The sequence below is a fragment of the Mesocricetus auratus genome, unplaced genomic scaffold, assembly GCF_017639785.1.
Source record: "Mesocricetus auratus isolate SY011 unplaced genomic scaffold, BCM_Maur_2.0 Super-Scaffold_6730, whole genome shotgun sequence".
Taxonomy (NCBI): domain Eukaryota; kingdom Metazoa; phylum Chordata; class Mammalia; order Rodentia; family Cricetidae; genus Mesocricetus; species Mesocricetus auratus.
Window position 1 is genome coordinate 102,737,693 of NW_024429184.1, and position 25,275 is coordinate 102,762,967.

General features: G+C 42.0%; 1 protein-coding gene across 4 annotated transcripts in view; it reads right to left on the reverse strand.

Moving 5' to 3' along the window:
• Nucleotides 1–526: 526 nt before the first annotated feature.
• The window catches only part of LOC101826352 (synuclein alpha interacting protein), a 132,023-nt gene continuing 107,274 nt past the window's right edge, over nt 527–25,275 (reverse strand). For 3 of the 4 annotated variants that reach the window (XM_040741820.1, XM_040741819.1, XM_040741821.1), the window contains exons 7-12: nt 18,309–18,434; nt 15,207–15,376; nt 11,150–11,242; nt 9,546–10,605; nt 8,269–8,339; nt 527–1,150 (exon numbers count right to left, since the gene is read on the reverse strand). In XM_040741820.1, the coding sequence (XP_040597754.1) occupies nt 1,066–1,150; nt 8,269–8,339; nt 9,546–10,605; nt 11,150–11,242; nt 15,207–15,376; nt 18,309–18,434 (1,605 nt within the window). In that variant the 3' untranslated portion in view covers nt 527–1,065. The remainder of the gene's footprint in view (nt 1,151–8,268; nt 8,340–9,545; nt 10,606–11,149; nt 11,243–15,206; nt 15,377–18,308; nt 18,435–25,275) is intronic. The other variant, XM_040741822.1, reaches the window with a different exon arrangement.

Consider the following 25,275-nt stretch of genomic DNA (forward strand, 5'->3'; position numbering starts at 1 on the left):
GGGACATTGAAAAGAAGTCATGATAGCAGTATTTGTGCTACTCCTTCCTGCTGGTAAGAAGACAGTCTGTTCTTAAGCAACAACCTGACAGTGTCTCATAGGCCACGGCAACACTTTGAGAATAAAACTCTTGTAGTTTCAACAGAAATGTACTTTTCCACCATAAGGTGGACCTTCCTGTAAGTCATTGCTTATGGGGAGTAAAAGGGTTATGTCAACAATAAAGCTGTTATGAACTTAGGCTCCACATTGTCTCCCACAGGGATTAGACAAGCCTCATGATGTGTTGGAGGCAGAAAACAGTGACTCAAGAAAGGACTAAATCTTTAGTTGTTATTAGTGTTTTCCCATGTCAACACTGTGTTTAAGAAGGCAGAAAGACGGCTTGCTCTGCATATACTTGTCTGATCTTTCTGTGCTTAATGAAGTATAGAATGTTTTATTTGACCCCCACTCCAGGAAATGAGATAAACAGGCCAGTTTGTTCTTGATATCAAGTGTCAGCAATTAAAATACTTCCAGAGCCTTTTAAAAATCAGGACATCACAGATTTAATAGGAAGTTGAGGCCCCATGCTCAGACGTGGCTATTAACAATGTTTAAGTTTCTTTATTAAAAAAAGTAGAAATGACAGAAGAACACTCTTGACAGACAATTATAGCAGTGACCTAGCCTTGCTGAGCTGAGCCAAAGCTGCCCTTGCTACGGAGGAAGGAAATGTCAATCAACACTAGCAAATCCTCATGCAATTGACAAAACACCAACGGTGTCAGAGCCTGGTGGATGTGCTTTGAGAAGGTTGAAGCAACCAAACATCAAATGCTTCAATGCGCACATTGCCAAATCATGTTTTCAAATAGCATCTTAAGAAACAAATCAATTCTATATACAGATAGGGTCCGAAGTGCATCTTATAGCAAGTCTCGGGTTATAAATTTAAGGCATCCAGATATCCTGCTCTGCTGGTGAGGTGCTGCTTACGTGGTCTTATTGCCACAGTGGATCATCTCCAGGAACTCCCGATGGTGGCCGGAGGGCATGCATAGGACTAATCAAAAGATATATCTATAAGAAGAGTTCCTTTGACTCTGGCTCAGCAATGTGCTTTCTGCTGTAGGTTTTCTTCGTGTTTCGATTGATGTCATTATGCCTAAGTAGAAGAGAAACCACAGGCCAAAATTAGATAAAACTATGGTCAAGTTACAAGACGATGCTGCTAAAAATCTCACCAAAAATGGAAATTATCCATCCCCAAACCATCCCGAAGAGCACTTCATTCCAGAAGGCACATTATTTGCTTTTCACATAAGCTGCTGTTTAAATGTAATGAAAGCAGTCGTCATGTTAAAAAATGCACACTTACTGAACACATTTGAATTTGACTCCAGGAGTAATCTCTTAGCCACACTGGTTGGAGCCCAGACACTCTATAGTCAAGGGGATTTTATGGGAGACAAACATGATAGCATGTATAGTGTTACTGGTTGAATGGAAGCAAGAGTGGTTTTTGTTTGTTTGTTTGTTTATAGTTTCCTTACAGGGAATCATTGGTGACAATTTGAATTCCACAGAAAGCTAGAGTCTTTAAGGGATGATTTCTGAGTGGCATGTTGAATAGGTGAATATGCGGGAAATAGAAAACTCAGGAGAGTGAGTTCTGTTTCCTGCTCTCTACTAGGTCTGTGGAAGACAATACAAAGGGACAGACATACTTTTATAAGTGAGTTTTTCCTCTGGATAAGATACATCCATCTTTATGTGGTATTAGATGAATCCGGTTTAAAAGCTTCCAGAGAGGAGCTAGCCTTTGTCCCTGGGAAAGCCTGTGCCCTACTTAGTTCTTACTGTTGCTCCACAAGATACAGTCACATGCTTCTGGTGGTGGTTCCAACACTTGGATGTAGGACAAGCCCAACAGTGTGGCTTTATGACCTCAAAACCATGCTTGCTGCTTGGCTACTGGTATGGCTTGGACATGGTTGGAGTGTGTCTTCCAAGGACTCATGTGTGTAAACTTGAAAGCAACTATGGAACTTATAGGAGGAAATCTTGGGGGTCCCCCTGATTGAGTCCTTGTGGATTTGTAAGAAGAGACAGTCAGGGGACATAGTTCAATGGTAGAGTGTTTGGCTAGAATGCATATAGCCCTGGGTTCAATATCCAACCCTCAGAGGAAAAAAAAGGAGAGAGAGAGAGAGAGAGAGAGAGAGAGAGAGAGAGAGAGAGAGAGAGAGAGAGAGAGAGAGAGAGAGAGAGAGATAGGGGAGGGGAAGTAGGGAGAGGCTAAAATAAGACTTACTGTTAGTATGAACTCTCGAGCCAGACTGTTCAAATTCAAATCTTGGCTCCACAATTTATAACCATCATTACTGTGTAATCTTGGGCAAGATGCATAATCATCTATGTCTTTTTCCAGTGTGTAAAATGTGGATAATAATAGTATCTGTCATATATATCATTGTGAAGATTAAAAGAGCAGAGATGTGTAAAGCGTCTGGAATATCTGCTGGCTATTTTAAGTGCACTCATAATTTTATCATGTATAACGGGGTGCCAGTAGACAATAGGGAAACTGACCATTTCTATGAACATTGTGTTTAGAAATACAGAATGCTGAAGAAAATTTGAGAGAGACAGACACAGTGGGTTCAGAAGAATCTGGATAGTGGATGGAGTGGGGAGAGCAAGAGACAGGCTATTTGATTGATTAATTTTGTTCTTGGACAACTTCATACATGTATATAGCACATTGGCATCACCCTCTCCCCCAATTCTCTCTTCTCTACCTCCTTGCATCATGTCCGCCCCCCCCCATCTCTACCAGTTCCTCTCTGAGATTCACGGCCCTTGCTTTTGTTTTGTGAGCCATTTAATTTGAAGAGGACCATTGTGGTGCTAGCATTAGATTGGAGGAAGTGACTGAAGAGGTTACAACAGGAACTACCAGTAGGTACACATCTGAAGACAGAGATTCCTTCTTAAATCTATCAGCAAATGGTTCCATAGAAAGGTGTGGGGTCCCCTCAGCCCTTCCTCCATATATGCCTGGCCATTAAACAGCCATTTTTTGTTATTATTACCCATATGTATTTATATAATTTTGGTGAAAATTCAATTAAATAAGTTAAAAGTTTAGCTCTAGGTTGACGACACTATAGTTCACACTTTGAAAGGGCATCTTTGCTTTGAGATAGGGGCTGTTGTTTTGAACACCCTCAAGAGGATCCTCTTTCCACAGGGAAAACCTAGTTTGATTCCAGAAAGCCAAGTCCAAACCAAATAAAGTGCTGATTTGAGACATTTAATATGATAATAACCAAGTCTTCCCTGAATCCTTCAATTATTCAATCTTCAATTGCCAGAATTAAAAAGAACAAACGTGGGCCATTCTGGCACAAATCATTCAGATAATTGGTGTGCCTTGATTTCACTCTTGGATATGAAATCACATTCTGAGTGACCACAATGAAAACGGAGGACGGCCTTCTATTTAAATGACTGGTTTTCAAGTGCTCCAGGGGGCTGAATCATCTAGGCACACACTGTATTTCCACAGCACGTGGCGATCCCACAGAAACTTATGGGATCAATGTGGCATGGCCTACAGCCTGCCACACATTCTCCCTGCTAACCAAAAGAAGAGCTTACTAAGTGTGCCTTCTCTTACAGTCTTAATTGTAGTCTATCTACACCGTTTATCTACTGGAAGGTGGAACTGTGGTTCAAAGTTAAATGTATACTTTAATACTCATATTGAAGCTTACTGCAAAAGGGGTATATAGGATCCAAATGTATCCTTAGAGCACAATGACACCTCTTCCCCCATAGGATAATAGAGTCAAGATTTTGTTCTGCTTTCTTTTCCTCTTTCTTCCTACTTTTCTTCTGTTAGGTTCCTTTTCTTTTCAAATATTTATGAAGCCTCTTCCATGTGCCAGACACTGGGAATACAAGGGTTCTCTCTAGGGTCACTGCTTTTATGAGCTCTGGTATTAGTTTCTATTCTGATCCTGTCTGAGTTCAGAGACCATGCCTTACTTTGGAGGAAATGTATCTTTTGTGTATGGGAGTGCACATGTGGTTACATGTTTACATAAGTACAACCATGAATGCAGGTATGCATGCTTACACGTGTACACATGTGTGTGGAGGCCAGAGAATACCCTCAAGTGTTGTTCCTCAAGAGACATCTAACTACTTTCCTGAACTTGAGGTCTCTCATTGGTTTGGGATCCACTGATTTTGATTGTCTGGTCAGCTATGGAACAGGGTTGAGTCTGCCTGTCTGTTAACTCAGCACTGGGAGTATAAGCCCACCACTATGACTGCCATTTTATGTGTGTTCTAGTCTCAAGTCTTCATGTCTACCCAGGAGGTACTTAACTGATTGAGCTATTTTCCTGGTTTCCCAAATATGTGCCTTTTTGACAAAGATGTTGAAAATAGAGGCATGACTTTATCAGCTAGGAATGATGGCACATGCCTTTAATCCCAGCACTTAGGAGTCAGAGGCAGGTGGATCTCTGCATCCTAGGCCAGCCTTCTCTACAAAGAGAGTTCCAGGCCAATCAGACCTACACAGAGACGCCTGTCTTGGAAAAAAAGTTCTTTTTATTGGACTGCTTTATCCAGCCTTGACATGAGGGTTTGTGCCTCGTCTTGTAACTTCTTATGCCACATTTGGTGGGTATCCCTGGGAGGCCTGCTCTATTTGAATGGAAACAGAGAAGTGGATCTGGGAGGAGGAGAGGTCATGGGAGGGGCTAGGAGGAGTGGATGGAGGGAAAACTTTTGTCAGTTGTTTGGGATGTAATGTATTTGAGGAGATGTAGCCCAGACAAGGTTTATCTATGCTGATTTCAGTCAACCTATCTATGTCTAAAATTCAGCCTTTCAGAGAGGCTATGGGTAGGTCTGTTCTCATAATATCCAAAGATGTCCTTAGTAATAGCAGACTTATGGTATAGATATGATACTGGAAGACACATGTCTTCTTTAGTCTTAATTAACAACTGGAACCTTCAGGAGTGGGAAAAAGAGAGAAGAGGGAGAAAGGGCTTTTGTCTTGGGATTTCTAACTGTCATTAAGTTGGGTCAGCATGCTAAAGAATGCATCCTGGTGGGGTAGTTTTGGTTTCCAAGGAAGATTTCTCCTTTCTCCCCTATGAGCAACAGCAGGTGAGTGACATCACCCCAGCTCTGGGCCAAAAAGATGATTCTCTTTGAAGCACGATTGGGAACCTTGAAATCTTTGCAAAATGTGTGACCTTAGCTTTTGGCTCTGGATACATAATTCTTAATGTGGCTAATTCATGGGTATATATAGCATTCTAAGAAATTTGACTTCTCCATGTATTTTTTAAAGGAGTTCCTTTGATGCTAGTGCTAGGATTAGGGTATTAACCCTGCAGGAGACAGTGCCATGTGGTCAGAGAGGTACTACCTGGAGGTAGCCAACGTCTGTAACAAGCTACCTCAGGCAGACCTGAACTGGCAAATAAGTCATTGACATTTTAAGATCAGTGCTTGCAAATATTCCCCTGGAGTTGTAAAAACTCCAAGTCAAATTATCCTCTGTAAGAAAATAGGAAAGAAGAATCTGTTCCCTGTAAACCAAGTTGTCTTCTGGAGTTGACAAGCTAGAAGGCTGTTCAGAGTGAAAAGGCTGAGGCTGATTTCAAAGACCATTGAAATCCAGACTCTTTGCTATTCTCCCTGTGATCAATTTAGAAAACTAAGAAGCCATCAGAAGCCTTGTATAGAGCTGAAAAACAGTCTTTTAAATGCTGTATTTATTATTCCTACTTTTCTTTTTTCTTTCTCTTTCCTTCCTTCCTTTCTCTTTCCTTCTTTTTTATTTCTTCTCTCTCTCTCACTGCTTCTTTCCTTCCTTCCTTCCTTCCTTCCTTCCTTCCTTCCTTCCTTCCTTCCTTCCTTCCTTCCTTCCTTCCTTCCTTCCTTTTTCTATTTTGAAACATGGTTTCTCTGTGTAGCCCTGGCTATCTTGGAACTTTCTCTGTAGACCAGGCTGGCTTAAACTCAAGGAATCCACCTGTCTCTGCCTCCCAAGTGCTGTGATTAAAGGTATGTGCCACCACTAACCAACTCCCTACTTTTACCAAGAAAAGTAGAAACTAAAATGCTTAGAAACTAGGTTGTGATTCCAGAGGCTTGGAGCTGAGAAACTGTCTCATATCTGATAACAAGAGGCTTAGTAGCAGGGAGCTGTCAACATCGTCACCCTCCACTATTTCAAGAAGCTATTTGATCTTATACCAAGTTCTTTGGTCAGGATTTGAAGTCACCATTGATCAGTGATTGCACTCAGGTAAATGCTGCAGGCACCAGGTAGAGTTAATTATGTATTGTCCATTTGAACATTTCATTTTAGCCTCAATTCCTCTGAGGGATCTTTATTTCAAGTAGAGCGACATTCTTGGTTCGTCCGTGGAGAGGGCCAGGCTTGTGCTACCTGTGTGCATGTGATGCAGAGAGACTAGAAAGAGTTATTCTCTCCAGTATGAAAAACAAACAAACTAGACTTCTTTTTAATGGAAACCCACACTAAACTAAAACCACAGTAAAGTAAATATGAGGATATAGGGCAGTGAGAGAAAGAGATTTGGGTGCTTATTTAATGCACTGACTATATATTGTTTGGGTTTCCTAAATATTTGGTATTGAATTCAAACCTTGTCTGTGCGTAAGGCCAGCGAATCTGCTAGCTTAATAACTGAGTATTTGGAAGGACAGCTCCTTAAGTGCAGCAGGCAAGTGCTCTGCTCTCTCATACATCCAAGTGGTCCTGTAACCTCATTCTGTGCTCTGAAGTTTTGTAATCCTATTACACTAAAATGCCCAGCTTTATTCCTTTCCTTGTAAGAAGACAGGGTGAACTATCTCTGGCAGGAAAAGTCTGTTGCGACGCTAATTATCTTGTTTCTAGTTGCTGTAGGAGCCTGGAAGAAATGAGAGGCATTTCCCTTTCTGCTCCCAGGGAGTTTGCCAAGTCTTTGTGCTTCCTTGTCTCAGGGACAAAAGCAGAGTTTTTCAGGTACCAAGAAGACATATCTAACCACAGACAGACACAGGAGAAGGCGTAATAGGAAACTGGGAACAGAAGTGGGATAGTGCCGATGTTCGCAAGGACAAAGAGCTTTCCCCTGTCACTTTCCCATCTCTAACATTGGCAATGAGCAGGGGCCTCTGTCACAGGATGACCGGAAGAAGTCCTGACTCTGCATTTAGACTACCTGCCTGTAGTTGGCTGGTCACTAGTGACCATTAAGAGTCTAAGGTTGCTTCTTCCATGCACTGAATTCATGAGACCATTGATGATATCCCCTAACATGACTAATATTTGTTTTCCATCCAGACAGGATACAGACATAAGCAGACTAAATCAGATCTAGAGAGAGCAAAAAAAATCTTCTGGAAAATTTGAACTGTAATCTGTATGTATAGTAAACACATTCTTTTGGGGGATTTTGGAGGAATGCTGAAATGTTTGAAAACCAAGAGTTTGCTTTTAAAATGGGTTTTGAGGTTAAACACTTCTCAAAAGGCACTGGCCACATTAACTTAGGCTATTTCCCCGTGACTCCGCCCACTTCCTGCCAGGTCTGCAAACACATGCTGCACCTCAGAAGGATTTTGCCAAGAAGGAATCCCAGTCACTGGCTATAGGCTCCTCTTTCTTACATAGTCCATGCATTTGGACTTGAACATGTTGCTACAGGAAAGACCCTTATTTTATCGGTGGCCCTTCATCGGAATGGCTTCTGGACTGGAAGTGGTTCTATGCTAAGCGAGAGAGCTTCTGCAGAGGCAGAGACATGCTTCTCCTGAGATTAAGACAGTGAGATGAAAGGCTGAAGCCTCAGATCATACTTCAACTTTTCTTATTTCTAGTGGGCAGCCGACCCCTTCTACCCACGACTGAACCTAATTTCTGTACGTACTTGGCACCAAGCTCCCTTAAAATGCAAACTGAAGGTCCAAAGTAAAATGGGAAACGCAGTGAGTTTTTGCATAGAGTAGATGCTCCTGACTGACGCTAGGATAAAGCTCCTCCAATAACTACCAGCTACCTTTCCAGGACCTACTTGCCACCTGACCCATATCTCTTTGGTGGGGGGAGATTTGCAAGTTTCTTGCTTCTTGGTGTTTATCCCTTGCTTGAAAGTGTTGCAGATGCATCATTTCAAAGCTCATGCAACTCCAAGCAAAGGCATGGCAGTGCCTCACGGTGCACCGCATGCCACATACCGTGCAGAGTCACGCAGATGCTCTTCAACCAGTGTGTTAGAGGGAAGATGGATACAGCTGCTGTACATCTCCTAGAGAAGTGCAATTAAGAGTTATCTGAAAACATGCAACAAGCTCATCCCATGCACAGGTCCCAGTTAATGCAAGGCATGCAGGACATATTAGAGGGCAGGTTCTTGGGAAACCGTGGAAATGATTTTAGTGTTATTGTTGATCCTGAGACTCTATTAAGTTATTTAGAAAAAATTAAGCTTTAAGTTTTCAATGCAAAAAGTCTGGTGGCTTAGCTGGGGTGTGCCCTTTCTAGATGAAACAAATACATGGTAAAGTCTTTCATAGTAATGGAGTTGGTAGATGATTTAAAAGTCAGTGATGAGGTCTTTGAAGAGATATTAACTAAAAGTGGATTTGGTATCACAGTAAGAAATATAGACCATTCTTAAGACTGTGTTGTAATAGGAATTTAACAACCCAATGAAGAAAAATGTTACGTTTCGGACACTACTAGGAGGTTTAGTAAATGCAATAGTGAGTGATCCGAGGCATTCCTTCCACAGGGAGGTTTTTACATGTTGGCTGCTATACTGTTTTTGGTGGCTTGACAAGCACAGAGCATGCAGAAATCATTGCCTAAAAAGTTGTTCCTATCTCTTCTTCACGGGACGTGAATTACAGATGGGTTTCCAAGAAATGCTGTTATAAATGACTTCACAGTGCATCCTACCATCTCCTATACTGGCAGGCACTTCAGTCTCTCCAGTATCTAATCAGCATTTAGGGGTCTGTATAGCATCATGCCATGTGGCAGTCCCTGGGCGGGGGTGGGGTGGAGGGGTGATTCATTTCAAAGGTCATTTGAACTGAGTAGTTTAGAAACGTGGTTCCTGTTTATGTGCCATTAAGCTGGGCTTGGGAGTACCCGGCCCACAAGAACAAACTCTTCCCAAGGCAGAATCAGTGCCAACAAAGGACTGATTTTATGCTGACTGGTGGTTTCATCTTGTACAGGCGCCTCCTAGCTTACAACTCCTAAAGTCCAGAGCACAAGAAAAAGGGATCAGATCTAACCTGTGATTTTTTTTTTACCCACTTCTCTCTGCATTCTTTAAAGGAAGTGCAAGGGTATGTATTTTAGCTGAGCACATTTCGTTACAAAATGTATGGATTTCTGAATTCTGGGGTGACCCTCTCAACATGGCACAAGGGTTTAACCCAGGCTTTAACAATAACACAATCAATGAAAAGTAATACAAACACAGTCTCCAAATAACACTCACTGCCTTATTCTTTCCTTTGCTGGCAGAACCTGCAGGGGTTCCCTTGGTATCTGGTGTCTTCCTTCCAAGCGATGTCAAGGGCAATGTGCAGGTCTTCAGCTGGTTGGCTGGCTGGTAGTTATTATTATTGTTTTGATTGCCACTTAGAGTCTCCATGATGGATCGGAAGGTTCCAAAAGGCCTTTTCATTTGTTCCCCTGGTTCACTAGTCCTCTGGGGAGCCCTGCCCCTGTCTTTGTCTTTTTCTCCATTTAGTTCAAGGCTAGTTTGCTCCACTTGCACAACAGGCTCCTCAAAGGTAACTCTGAGTTTTGAGTTTTGGGATGTCCGGCGCTTGGATGATGGAGACTTGAGGGCACTCTTGGGGCTTGTGGCAACTTTCTGGGCAGTGGAGCTGTCAGGACTGGACTGACTGGGGTCTGCTGGAGGCTGGGTTGGAGAAGTCTTCCCTAAGCTTGGACAATGGGAGTCCAAGTCTGGTTCACTGCTCTCCGAAGTAGGAGATGGGCTGTGCCCATCCAGGGATTTGGAGGCCTTCGTACTGAAAGGAAATCTGCGTCCTGTTGCCAGGGAGTGTTTCTTTATCATTAGGTGTAAGCTTTCTGCGCTGTCCATATTCTCCACACTTTCCACAATGGGCTGTGGCCTGGGCCTGTCTGCTTTTCTCACTGGAGTATTTTTGGGGTCTTCCGAGTTGTTTGAATCTGTATCAGACTCGCTCAATGATCGCTGCATCAGCTGCCTCAGCCTGGCTAGCTTCAGCTCCCTCTTCTCTAGAGGTATCTTTTTTGAATTCCTAGAGGATGCCTGAGCATCCTGGAATTCCAATGACAGCTTTTCCTGGGTACAGACATTCTCTGAGATTTCTTTCCCCAGTAACTGGCGTAGAATTTTATCTGAGTCTTCGTCTTTTCCTTTGGTTCTAGCCCTGCTGGATGCTGATAAGCTTCCAAGAACTTGAATTCCCTCCTGGACTCCTGGTTTGCTCTTGCCTGTAGCCTCATCATCTGCATCTAGAATTTTCCACTGGGACTTTCTAGAAGCTGGTGAGGAGGGTGAACTGGAAGGAAGATGAAGGGAATGTGAGACGATTTTTCTCCTGCACTAAATGCAGCCATAAGTCCTTGCACAACTTTTAGTATGACTAACAATTTATGGAAAACACGATTGGAGTTACTCAATGGTTTTTTTAGAACAATTAGCAAAGACTCCATTCTATCAGCTGTAGCCAGAGCATAACACACCCACACCTTCATGGCCACAAAATTTATTTGTCTGTTTTATTGTTTACCCACCGCTTGGTATGAATTTCCTCACTTCTACTTTCAACAGTATATCGAAGCTATGTGTCCTTATTCTCATTTCACAGGTCAGGCAACAAGAGAGGACATGACTTGTTCCCAGTTGTGTCATAAAGAAATAGAAAATCTGGGGACTACTTCAAGTCCTGTGACCTAGACACAGACTTTTCATTGTGATACATTTGTAAGAGTGAAATGTTCTTTGTTGCCATTTTCTTGCAGAACACTAAGTGGGATACTAGAGGAAGGATTTAAAGATTTCAAATACCTAACAATTCAAATACCAGCATGACTACTATTTACCTGGGTGAGGAAGGGAGTGATTTGCCCTCTGATTTTTGGGCTTCTAGAAGTTGTTGGAGTTGGCTCTGCAATGTGACACGCTCCACTGTTTGCCTGCAGGAAACAACCAAAGAACACAATGTTTGATGCATGGTCACTGTCAAAACTAGAGGGAGAAGAATCTTCATGAAAAGGTAGTAAACAGAAATCCATTCAAAAGCCTTAAAAAGTGTCTGGTCTTCATTCCTATGGTTCAGAAAGTTTTCCAAGGAGGCCATCAAAGGCATTAAAACAGACATTTATTGTTCATGGTGATGGCAAATTGTGAGGAAACCAACAGCTTACCAGGGAGAGTGAAGGAATTCCAATGGCAACTATTAAAGCAATATTACTTGAGTACTGAATACTTATGGATATATGAAAAACTTGTTTAATATTTGTATGTGTGCATTATATTCTACTGGTGTCAAGTGAAAAAGAATATTAAAAAACACTATGTGTGACACGGTCTCCTTTGTGTGTGTTTGTGTATATGTGTGTGCACGTGGAGACCAGAAGTTGATGTTAAATGTCTTCCTAAGTTGCTCTCCACCTTAGGATTTGAGATAGGGTATCTCAATTGAACTTGGAGCTCATGGTCCAGCTACCATGGCTGGACCGCAAGATTCAGGGACCATCCTGTCTAAGCCTCACAACACTGGGATTATGCGTGTGAGCTGCTAAGCCAGTGTGGGGCCTGTGCCACAAGCAAGTCTAATGTATTGGGCAAAAGCCTGGAGATTAAAATGAAAGACAAGACGTCCGGCTGTTTGTGCTAAGAGAATGTGTGTGTGTGTGTGTGTGTGTGTGTGTGAGTGTGTGTGTGTGTGTGTGTGTTTTCTTTTTATGAGACTGGGTCTCACCCTGTAGCCTTGGGTGGCCTGGGGCTCACCATTTAGACTGGGCTGGTCTTGAACTCATAGAGCTCCTTCTACTTCAGCCTTCCAACTGCTGGGATTAAAGCAAATTGACTCTTACTCTACACAGGTATGAGAAGCATTTATTGAACACACTAAGCAGTATTAATATAGTCCCCCGAGAATGTCTATCCTTGTCCAAATTCCCAGAAGGCATAAATATGTCACATTATATTGCAAAAGGGAAGTGACATTGTTTACAGCTGATGTTAAAACAGGAAGGTTCACATGAGTTTCTGGGATGGCCTATCCTACTCATTCAAGCCGTTCACAGTGGGGAAGAGGTCAGAAGTATGGGAAGGACTTGACCTTGCTGCTGATTTCATATACACAGAAAGGAGATTATGGGTTATAGGATGCAGCTGAGGGTGACCCCACCTACCAGTCAAAGGCTAGCAGGAACCTACTCATCCAAATGTAAGAAGCTGGTTCTATACCAACAGGAAGGAGCAGAACACTCACCCTACAGCTTGTGTTCTAGGAAACTGGACTGTCAACACCTAGATCTTAGCATGACAAGATCCCTGCTGGCATCCTAGCTTATAAAAATATAAGGCAATCTTGTCCTATGTTGTCACTAATTTTGTGATAGTTTGTTATAAACAACAGGAAATTTATATGGTTAGCATCAAAATGGTAGCATCTCTCATGAGCCAGGGCATAGAACTAATTGGAGGGTTGTAAGTATTCTTACAATGGCTACCTTATCTTAGGTGTGGACTAGAAGAAGCCTGGCATTCTTGCAGGGCTCTGCTGCATATACTCAACAACTATGCTTGTCTAAAAGTACCTCTGTGAAGTCAGAGCCTGATAACATCTTCTGCAAGTTACAAGTATTTTTTTCTCAGACGCCATCAGCATTATTTCTAGTCATTCACCTCTAAAAACAAGCTAAGTCTGCAGCCTTATTTCATCTCACCTATTCTGCCAAACTTACTGATTCAAATTTAGTCATGGGGCTGGACAGATGGCTTAGAGGGGTTTGATCCCAGCACCCACCCTGGGAACTTGTAGCTTCAGTTAGGGGACCCAGGTCCTCTTCTGGTCTCCATGATGACCTGCACACACCTGTATGCACCTGTGTGCTGTGTGCTGTGCACCCTCAGAGGTCACAAGAGTGTATCAGATCCCTTGAACCACATGATGTAGATGCTGGGAATGTTCCTCTGTAAGAGCATCATGTGCTTTTAACTACTGAACCATCTCTCCAGCCTCAGACAACAGTAATTTATCAACTCACAGTTTGGAAGGCCTAAGTTGCCTGAGATAATGTTATCAGCCATGTTGGTTCCTTCTGAGGGCCATGATGGTGTCTACCCCATGCCTGTCTCCCAGGGCCAGTTTTTACTGGTAAACTCTGGTTTCACGGCTTGTGGATATTTCCCCATGAACCCTGCCTTCATGTTTGCATGACATAGCCTCTGTGTATACCCCGCTCCATTATTTATACGGATTCGACTCACCCTTATGACCCCACTGGGACTCGATATCTTGTGTGAATATCTGTTTTCCAACTTAGGCTACACTGAAATATTAGCGTTTTTGTACCTTCCTGGTGAGACAGAATTCTATTCAAATACTTAGGCTTACTAACGGGGACATCAGCAGAGCTGAGGTTTGCCATTTTTAGACATTAGCACTGACTATAAAGGAGCTGGGAACAATATTCCAAGAAGAAGAAGCACTCAAGGCTCTCAGTCCCCAGAGCTCACAGTGGGCAAAGCTCAGGTGTTTTCAAGCTTTGGAAATGATGTCCCTCCCTTCCCCTGTTATTAGGTCCCACACATAAAGGACATAGAGCTCTGTGGCTGCTTCATGGGACTTCTCCATACACTTCTCCGTTTGCTCACTTCACGGAAGCACATAATCCACAAGAGATCAGTGCCCACAAGAGCACCTCACATATTTTATCTTGTCACTGGATGCATTTGTTTTCCTTACTAAACTCCGGTAGAGGACGGGAGAGATGACTCAGTGGTTAAAAGCACGGGCTGCTCTTCCAAAGGACCCTGGTTTGGTTTCCAGAACCCACAAGGTGGCTCACAACTGTCTGCAACTCTAGTTCCAGGAGATCTGATGACGACATATTCTAGCCTCTATGGGCAACAGGCACACACATAGTGCACAGAAAAACATTCAAGCACACAACATTAAAATATTTTTTAAAAAGTAGAGTAGATTCATCACCCACTATATTATATTGTACTGTACTATAGTATAAATGTTTATATTATAAATACCGCTATTAAATGTATATGAATATACATATATATTTTAAAAATAAGATTTTAGATTTGTCTTCTAAAATTCAGTTTAATGCTCAATGGTTTTTGTCCCTCTAATCTGTCGAATGTTTCGGAATCCTGATTCTAATTACCATGAAAACACCCCCAATAAGGCAGCCGTTGTGTGATCTGTAAGATTTCTAAGGACTGAGGTTGGTTCCTTAACAGTAACTCCTTAATTATTTCTAGACTGCCTCCCACCCCATCTTCTTCAAGTACTTATGTTGTGGTCACCTTCCAGAAAAGCTTCTCTGACACCCGATAGGCAATGTGTCCCAGCTTAGTAATCCACCAAGTTTGCTTTAAGAACTGGCTTTAAGAAGTGACATTTATATTCTGAAAGCTAATTATAACCCAGCTTCATTTCTTCCCAACAAATTTCTGCTGGTGGGTATTAAGACACTTACACCTGTAATTCCCAAAGACATACTTTTCCTTGTCGAGAAAACCGAAAGTGGAGCCCTTTCTAGCCTTCAGTCTCTCACACTCTCCATGATTTCCTGCATGAAGGACGACAGGACAGAAAGGATGCTGCCCAAGCCCTGCTATGACACATGTCTGTGGTGACAGGAACACAGACAAATGCTCCCTCTCAACAATGACTGGGATCCCAGGTGGTGAGCTTGCTCTGCACTCCATTGCTTAATACCGTTTGCCTCTTTAAAGCTGTTAAGTTAAGCATGAACACAGCTTGAGAGCATCTTAGGATGGAGGAAGAAAAGATGAGAATGCCCAGACTCCCTTCATAACTAGGGAGCTCTCCAAAGCCCTTGACTGAATTCTAAGCACAACAAATACAGGCAGACTTTGTTCCCTAAGAATCAAGTGGCTACTTACTCCTTGAGCTGCTTGGTCAGTTTTACCACTTGTGAGGCCAGTGACATGCAGGTCTCCACTACCACTAGGTACCTCGAGCACAGGGTATGCCCATGCCGTTCAGCACTCTGGGAGGGCTTTTCCCCAGCGTGGTTCTGCATAGTGACATTTGCTCCATACTCCACCAGGGTCTGCCAGAAAATACAAAAACATGTCATTGTATCAGGACTTTCTTTTTATTAAACAGATTGTGTGTGTGTGTGTGTATGTGTGCACACGCACACATGTGCGTGTGTCTACAGAGGTCAGAAGAGGACATCAAATTCCCTAGAGCTGGAGTTATAGATGGTTCTGAGTTGGTTGGTATGGATACTGGGAACCAAGAACAGCAAGTACTCTTAATGGCTGAACGATCTCTTTAGTCCCAGGACTTCCTTCTAAACATTGCTTTTAAAAGGTAGAATTTTCCCAAAATCAATTATCAAAGTCCATGGCGTTGGGTGGGAAATATCAGTTCAGAGAAAAGTGTTGCTAGTGATCTTCCTAGTTGATGGTAGAGGCTCCCCTGTGGAGTCAACAATGACAGGACCAAACTGATATTACTACATTCTTCCCCACATGTAGTCTACAGTGGGAGGTCCACCAATGCCCCCATTCTCTTCATGAGATGGGCAGTGCAGAGTTTGTGGGTTTTGTCATTTTGATGGTTGGGGTTCAAAAGAAAGCATTCTTAAAGATAGAGGTGCTGTGGGATGTGGAGATTGGAATTGTCTGCTTGTTCTTATTCTCTTGGGAAGCTGGCTTTGGGATAGATACCACTTGCTAAATTCTTGCCAGGTCTTCTTGGTCCAGAATAAAATAACTGTAAAGGTATAGTATAGTGGCCTGGAGACACTCTTAGGCAACTCATTTGGACCATGGCAAAGATGCCAATTGAGTAGACTTAGTAGCGGAGAACTCGGTGTGAACTTGTCCCTTTCCCGAGGGAGGCTGTTCTCTAAGTAGTGAGTGGCAGGTACACCATATATGGAAGGACGGGCAGGGTAAAGGAGGCAAAGCTGGAGCCAGATCTCTCATGTCAAGTACCAATGTAGATACTCCAGAGGAGTATACTCCTCTATACTTGGAGGTTACCATAGCAACAACACTGAATAAAGCCAGATGAAGAGGTGATGAAGCAATGACTTCCAAGGAGACCATGGCATTTCCCAGCTCAGTAAGAGAACATGTGAATTTCTTTATACCTTCTCTTTGTTTTTGACAGTGCAGCTGGAATGAGGGTGGGTAGGAACCCACAAGGTGTGTTGAATGCCAATCATGCCTCATTGTGAGTCCCTCATCTATTCTTGGAGTGTGGAGAAGAACGGCAATGCTTGAATCAGACCTAATTTTGAGGTTTAAAACTGTTAATAGGCAAATAGTTAATAGGCAAAGCAAATTGAGAAATTATGGCATTTGGCCAATGTATCATGAATAGAGGAGAGGAAGACTTGACAGAGCATGGCTGAAATCAGTGACCTAAAAACATGAAAATGGTTTCATAGTAATACTGTGATGTTGTTAGAGTCTGAAAGGAAGCTGTCAGATGAATATTAATAACCTGATGTTCCATGACATATTCTTTGATGACATGATGATACTGAACACTTCAGCCAAAATAGGTAGTAATGACTTGGCCCCCACCCCACACACAAATAGTGCGTGTGTTTAATGTCATGACCTGCTAGACTTACAGGTCATTAACGAGCTTCATTTTCCTCTTAGTTTATGATTTCTCACTATGAAAGGTCAGCTTTCCATGAGGCCACTTCCTCCCCTCTCTCTGGGTATCACAGAGACCCTTGTCAGCAAGAATCTCTGAGAAACTTAGTAGAAACACACACTTGACTCAGATCCCTGCAGTTTGCCCTCGGTCCTCCTCCCCCAACCCCCTTCTCAACCTATAAGGCCCCTACTTGCTCCCATCCTTCATTGTTACATTTTTTTAAAAAATCTTGCACACAGTGGATAGTTTTCCAAGTTTCCATGGTGCCTTGTGCCAAAAACATCGTTTGTGTGAAGCAGAGTGACGAATTCCCTGGGAGGACAGACTACTCTCCACATAGCAAAAAGAAAGTATCTAAATGTAAGTAGAAATAGTAATGCCTGGGTTTCTTCAGGCGTTAGTCACAATTAGCTTATGGAATGTTTGCCTCAGGACTATTAAGCATTGTTTCTTCTAATGAAAAGATCCATCTTGTTAAAAATTTTTATCCAGTTGTCTTTCTTACATATAAAAACAACACCATTCTTTTAATAATTTTGCATATGTTGTTAAGAAATTTGGCTTTCTCTCCATGATACAATTTCTTACACATCGCTCCTTTCTGGGTTGGTATCCTAAATTAGGAGACAAACAATTGCCAACCTCAATGAGCCGCATCCAGCTACACTGACTATTTCTTCTTAAGTTAGCTCTCCAAAGAGCAGATGTGTGAGCACAGGTCCTCTAGAGAGTTTCCTGGTATTCTCTGCATTTTTGCTTTTATTATACGCTTAACTTTTATATTCATGGTTTTGGCATACATTCTTATGTGATTTTTAGAGCAGCAGCAGACTCTCACTGCCCAGTGTTCTCTGTCTCAGACGTAGTCTTCCCTTCCCATAGAGACCTTTTACCCACCAAGTGCTCACCTTGTGACTTGGACCAGTGACCACAATTCTCTCTCTTCTCCTGTGGCTCTGCTTAATAATCTTTAACTATCATGTGCACAAAGAACGTAGGTTGATCTCAAGACATGCTGGGTGACAAGTAGTGTGAGGCTACTTGAAGCTGTTGGGTGAAACCTTGGCCAGTCAAAACTGAGCCTGGTCTGCTGAAGGCCCAAGGGGATCTGTGTCTTTTGAATGCATTTGTGAAGTTAAAATCCTACCACAAAGAAAGGAAACCACAGGGCTCCTACTATCCAGCTTGCTGCTCCTACTGTAGAGTATGAAAGATGATTTTATGATTTTATGTTCATTTTCCTAATGAACATCCTTCCTTCCTTCCATTGTTCCTTCCTGTCTTCCTTCCTTCCCTCCATTACCCTTGTTTTGTTTCTCAAGATATCCCTCCCAACTGTGAAGCAGCAAGCTGTGTACCTGTATGCATCCAAGGTAGCCATGCTGTGAAGCCACATGAACGGCGCTGTTGCCCTCCTGGTCCACTTCATCCAGGGAAATGCCTTGTTCTTGCATGAACTGAAGAAGCCACAGGAGAATCTTCTCCTACACACACACAAGAGCACTTGGAATTAGCGGACTATCGTACAGAGAAGTCGAATACAAAGAAACAGCATTGCAACTCACTAGCAGTATGTAAGATCAAATATTGTTTATCCTATCAAAAGAATATTATCATTCAGTATACACTGTGGGTCTGACTGTAACACTAAAGAGTATCACATAGAGGATTTGAAGGTGGGAAGTTTCCTTGGAAGTGTTCTTGCTACTTATGCTACAGAAGGGGGGGAAAGAGTTTACAGAGAGTCTCTGTCCTCATGGTCACACAGCTACACAGATCTGAAGTTGGAACCCGGAGGCATGTCTTTTGATTTTAAGTCTCTTAAGGTTACATTTTCAATTCTGTTAAACTGCTTGTAGGCTTCAAGCCAATTATCCCAAAGCCTTTGGCTACCGACACAACTCAACTTACATTCATATTCTTAAACCATGGCCTCCTAATCCTGAACATCCTGCAGTCCATAGATAACCTTGCTGAGACAAAGCAGGAACTTCTTGTCTTTGTCTCTGACCAAATGCTTTAAATGCAGTATTTAAAAAGTACTATTCTTATTGTTTTCATGTTAAAGGAAAGGGACCAAATGCAAAAAGAGACCAAATCTTTCCAAAGCAAAGTCAGAGAGCAGTCAAGATGTTTCACTGTGATCTGTTTGCAGTTTACCCAGTGAATGTTTTGTGGTATTTTCATGCCATGGCTTTTGGAGAAAGCAAGGAGATGGGATTTCACTGTTTTAAAATAGAAGAATTAAATATAAAGTTAAAAAAACGAGAGTGGTAAAAACAACAGCGTGGAGCTTAGTGGGTGGAATGTGACATTTAAGAAGATGATCGTGTGTTTGAAATAGCCTGAACTTCTTCCTTCCTAACCTTTTAAAGGGTTTTTCCCCCTCTGGTTATTTGTTCAGGATGGCCATGAACTGTTTTTGGATTAAATTTGCCTTCATCTTCATAACATGCCAGCCAATCTGCTAAGGGAATGTTGGATCCAAACAGCTAACTCTTTTAATGTTTTTCTCTTTGCTGGTGAATAGGGCACTGTTTACAAAGGTATCTGACACATGGGGACAGGCAGAATATTTGTGCCACACTCTCTCCAAACGAGCAAACTGAAGTAAGATTCCCTCAAAAGCAAAATGAGGAAAATGGAACAGATTCCTATAACCGAGCCAGAATGTACCTGGGAGAGCAGGATGAATGCTAGCTGCAGATGTATATGGACCTTGTAGAGAGTCAAAGGAGGTCTTCATGGGTCCCCAGAAAACTAGGTGAGGCTGAGCCTGGAGACTCGGGTTGAGAATTAGAAATTGGAGAAGGAAGTCTAGATAGGCTTAACTCTCTTCTTCAAAGACCAGTTTACAGAAAAATAGAGCTGATGTTGGGACCAGAATGGGTAATGTTTTCATGTGCTCTAGACAATAAAATTGGGTACTTTGCCTTTCCTAGTTAAGTAGGGGTATTGGATTTCTTTTGCTTGAAAACAGGTTATTGTGTTGTACAGCTTAGTTCTTTTAAAATTTTAGAGGAGACTAGAGAGATGGCTCATGGTGACTACTGCTTTTGCAGATCCAAGTTAGGTTCCCAGTGCCCATACTGAATGGTTCACAATGACCTGTATCTCAACCTCCAGGAAACAACCTCTTCTTGTTTCCCTGGGCATTTGAGTTCTCATGTGCATATCCCCTCATACGCATACACAGAATAAATCTTTAAAACTTCTCAATGGACTGGGCCTTGGATGGCAGGGGCAGGTGTATATGAATTTAAGGCCAATCTGATCTACATAGCAAGTTCCATAATAGCCAGGGATACCTAGAGAGATCCTATCTCCAAAATCAAAATGGAAATAAAAACCCAAAAGCAACAGCAAAAACAAAAGCAAAGTTTCAATGAATAATGTCAGGATTAAACATATTATCAACTGCCATGCAGTCACTGGCTAAGACTTAAGGGAACTCTACGAGAGATGGCTGCAGTGTCTCTCCAGATGAGAAAGATGGCCCACCAAACACAGAACAGAACCTCTTCAATAGGTCACTTTCAAGCTTAGGACAACGTGATTTGTTCCATGATAATAAGCCATGGATTTTTAAAACTATATATTGGAAGAGATTTGGGGGGGAAATCATCCAACTCAACCTTGTTTTATAAATCATAAAACTGTAACTGCCTTAGTTAGAGTTACTGTTGCTGAGATGAAGCTGCATGACCAAAAGCAAGTTGGGGAAGAAAGGGTTTATTTGCCTTACACTTCATAACATCATTGAGGAAGTCAGGGCAGGAACCCAGGACAGAAGCTGATACAGAAGCCATGGAAGAGTGCTGCTTACTGACTTGCTTTTCATGGCTTGCTCAGCCTGCTTTCTTATAGAACTCAGACCACCAGTCCAGGGATGGCCCCATCCACAATAGGCTGAGCCTTCCCCCATAAACCACTAATTAAGAAAATGCCCTATTGCTGGATCTTTTGTAGACATTTTCTCAATTGAGGTTCCCTCCTCTCATATGACATGAGCTTATGTCAAGTTGACATAAAACCAGCCTAGGACAGTGAGGAATGCTGCCTTGTTTCTACCAGCTTCCTTTAGCAAGTAAAGTTCAAGAGAGCTCAAGATATTCATAATGTCCTATTTGCAAAATATATTATCATGGAAATTTTCATATTTTTTCAGACCCAACTGAATGTTCTAGTGGCTGTATTTATTCCATCTGTACAGAAACACACTTTACTAAAATCATAGTGTTTTGACTTTTAGTAATGGGGTTGTCGGCAGTAGGACATCACATTTCTTTTTTAGTCTAAGAGTTATCCTAGAAATGTGGAAATGTGGAGAAAACTTGGCAAGGGGCCAGGTAATCTGGGGGAACAAAACACATGAGGGCTCTGTGAGAAAAGAAAGTTGCCCTGGCTCCTGAGTATTCTGAGCCAATATCACATGAACTGTTCTGATAACTACCCATCTTTTCTTGTAGTGACTGTTGCAGACCTTACCTAAGATTCACACAGGGCAGAAACACTTTTACTGACTCAGAACTGTGTTTTGCCTGTTTTACACTTTTTCAGTACATTTCTTTCATATGAAACTGTATAAAAGACCATGAGAATGGAACGAGAAGTGTTGAGGAAAGAGAAGGAAGTCAGAGCGTCAACGTGTCACCTGTGACACAGAGTGGAAAAGAGGGTACTGGGGCAAATTCACTTAAGGGTAGGATGAAGTGTGGGAGAGAAGAGGTGGGAAAAGAAGTAACAAAAATAAAATTTGTTTGAAAAAGGCACCTTAATAAAACCTAATTGATAAAGATCAATAGAAATTAAAAATACACATATAACGCTAAGAAGAAAAGGCAATTGGCCTACTTACTCATATTTCGTAAAGAAATAAAATCTTTCTCAATGGACTGCATAAGTGATCTTCTGATTACATGCATTTAGGATTTCAAGATAGATGGCTAGTTTCCCTTATTTTCACGTGAGATCGTTAACACTCATTATCAGAGAAATTAAGCTCTCATTCTGGGGTGCATAGAGATGCAGAGTCCTAGAATGAAATGGTAACTTATTTGACAAGTTAATTAAAACATAAGCAGAAGAGAATGACCACTTATCCAACTAAGAAGACCCTCATGGATAAAAATATGCATTAGATACATATTTAATGATGTCTTCCTTCCCTCCTAGTCGTTTAAGGCATTTAGATTCTCTCTCTGTCCCATCTGTGCACGCGTGCGTGCGTGCACACGTGTGTGTGTGTGTGTGTGTGTGTGTGTGTGTGTGCTGTTGTTCTTCCTTTCATTGCAGGAGGAAATGTTGAAGGAGAGATGCAATGGCTGATTTTCATTTTTGGCAAATATTGCTTTCAGAGAACATTCTAAGCAGTTGCGTGGGTAGAGAAACTTGTCTCTACTGTTTCTATTTTGAAGAATAACTCTCCAATATAAAGCCTGTCCATCCATTCATCAATCCACTCACACATCCATGTATCTATCCGGCTTATATCTATGGACCCAGAGCTTCTCTCATATACTGATTTACTCTTCTGAAGATTTTTGTGGCCTTTGGATAACCTGCTTCAGCATTGTAACTTAAGTGTTCCCAAAGGCAACACAAGCTCCTGAACGAGGCAATTAATACATGCAATTTATAAGATTTGCTGAACAAAGTCTAACAAAAGTTTAATTGAAATATATGTCATAGTTTTATTGCTGGTATTAATAAAATATACAGTTTGTGGTACAACCAGAAAGAGTCAGCTTTGTCTGAAACAATAGATAATCAAACCTAATACAACATCAATTTAGAGATTCATCCCATTTACCAAGATGTTAAAAATGTAAAAAAAAAACTGGTCACCAATACTTTTACATCACTTATTGTAAGATAAATGTAGGATACAGAGATGTCAAAATGCTGGGGGGAAAGATGCATGAAACAATTAAGTATATCAATGACAAAATAATTTCTTGGTAAGTTTGTCTTATGCTTTACTTAAAGTAAGGCAAGTAGATAAAATACACTGATAGCAATAAAATCAACCAATTGGAAGATTTGCCATAGCAACCAACGTTTGTCTAGTTCATGCATTGGGCTGAGCAATGTACTTGTCCTCATTCAGTATTCAGAAAAACCAAGAGGAACGTTCTCTTCTCATGTCTAACAGATAAGGACACAGAGGCACAGGACACTCTCTCTTTTCTCTTCTCTTTTCTTGTTTTGAATTCTATTTTTTCTTCTTTCTACAGGCACACATTTGTGCAAAGCCATCGAGCTGGGACTTGGTAGGATCAAATCCCAGACACCTGGCACTAGGGTTCAGTTATCTTTGTGACTGTTTTCTATCTTCTGGGCTCAAATCTTCTGACAGGCATGCACCTATAGAGCCTTTAGGTTTAGTGTAAATGCTGGTTAGCTGTCAGTCTGTAGGCTGTGGAGCTAGTTACCTTTTCAGGATCACTACTTGGAGTGTAGATTGATGTTTGTGCTAATCAGGTTTTTCTGCCAGCAGTGGTAGTAGAAAACCCATCTGTAACCGCAGGTTTGGGAAGGCTAAAATGTGAGGATCCCAAGTTCTCTGTTAGCCTATGCTACATAGCAAGTCTCTATCAGCGAACAAAAGCAAAACATAACATAAACAAAACACAAATAGATTTCTCTACTTTTCTTTCATCTCTAACAATAACACTTTCAGACTGTTTACTTCTTTCTGCCCCATGACTATGAAACAATAGTCAATGAAACAAAGTCCAGGAAAGAATCCTCCTCTGGTTAAAGTGAGTCACAGAACAACAGAGCATGTAAAAACATTCCCCTCATCATCATGCCCTTTGCTGCCAATGACCATTCACAGGAAACTATGAGCCTGTTCTAGCTTCAAACAGAATCTTTTAAAAATGTCAAACCTTTGCAGGACCAGAATTTAAAATTAAGGCTAGACACAAGTGTCCAGAGTTATGAAGGTAAGTTGTTTCTGTAGAATGTTCTGACTAAATGTCCCATGAAAGACTAAAAAAAAACCCAGAGGAATTACAAATTCAATGTCTTACATCACACAGCCCCCTAGCCAAGCATCAAGGCAAGATAGGGTGGCAACTCCCACAGCAGTTGCAGGCAGAATAGCTTCTGGGAGAGCCAGGATATTGCCTGAATCTTCATATTTGAATAAGATGCCCAAGCCACACAGACAATGGCTTTGAGTCAGCACAGTTCTGTTACAATTGTTTGGCCAGCAGCTTTCCTATTGGGGAGGCAGAGCAGGCCTGTGCAAGGACACCCCAGGCCCGCTCCTCAGCTCCCCACAAGGCTCTCACCTTCATGCTCCCTGTAGCTAGTTCTGCGAGGTATAGCCGGGCAGTAAAATAATTGTACCCTCTGAGACTTCAAGTGTCAGCATGAAGAAAATCAATTCCTATCATCCAAAGATCTCTCACTCCAGGAGTCCACTGAAACTGCTGGCTACCCTATGGTACTGGAGTCTTGAAGGTAATTTTTACAAGAAGAAGAACACAAATTGGGAGTCAGCTGGAGCCTGTTCTTTACGGATCTACAGGAGGGTAGAGAGCAAGGAGAGGAAGCAGGGAGCAATTGTCTTTGGTCGGTGTGATCCTTTCCAGGGGTATTTACTGAGGACAAAACTCAGAATGCACTCTAGTGCCTGCCTGGGAGAGAGTCTTGCATGTGCTGAGTCCATAAGAAAACTGCTCAGTAACAGTCTTTCTTGTGGAAATATTAGCCTTGTAACGGTTCCAAGTTTAGTGGCTCTGCAGGTTAGCTGTTACATAAAGTGGCTGTGGCGAATGGAGGATGACACCGCACAGAATTGGTGGATCAAATGTGCTTCTATATTTTCCATGGGGAGGGGGGGACAGACTGTTCTCTGGAGGGTGCTATTGGATCCTCCTTCAAATCTGCCTTTTATGTCATGGAAATGCATCTCATCCCAGAACAGCCTCAGGATGAATGCCCAGTGTGAAGCTAATGTTTGACAAGTCTCTTCAGGTAGGTCACCAGATTCCACGTTTTCCTAGATTTCAGCTCAGTAAGCCACAGCTCACACAGCTGTCCCAAAGGGGGCACTTCCTTTGTTCTATTCCAACAGCTTAAGACTCCGGAGAAACACGCTGTGAGACATGAATAAAGAAACTGGCATCTAACTGATATTTCCTTCAAGAACGCTGATGCCCAGAGCCTCAGAACAGGCCTGCTAGGCCTGCTCCCTTTCTTTCCTGGAGTCAACAGATACCACAAAGACCCAATGAGGCTTTGAATGAACTAGTGAAATTAGAAATGCAAAGCCATCGATCATGTAGTTTAATAAATTTGCTCAATACCCAA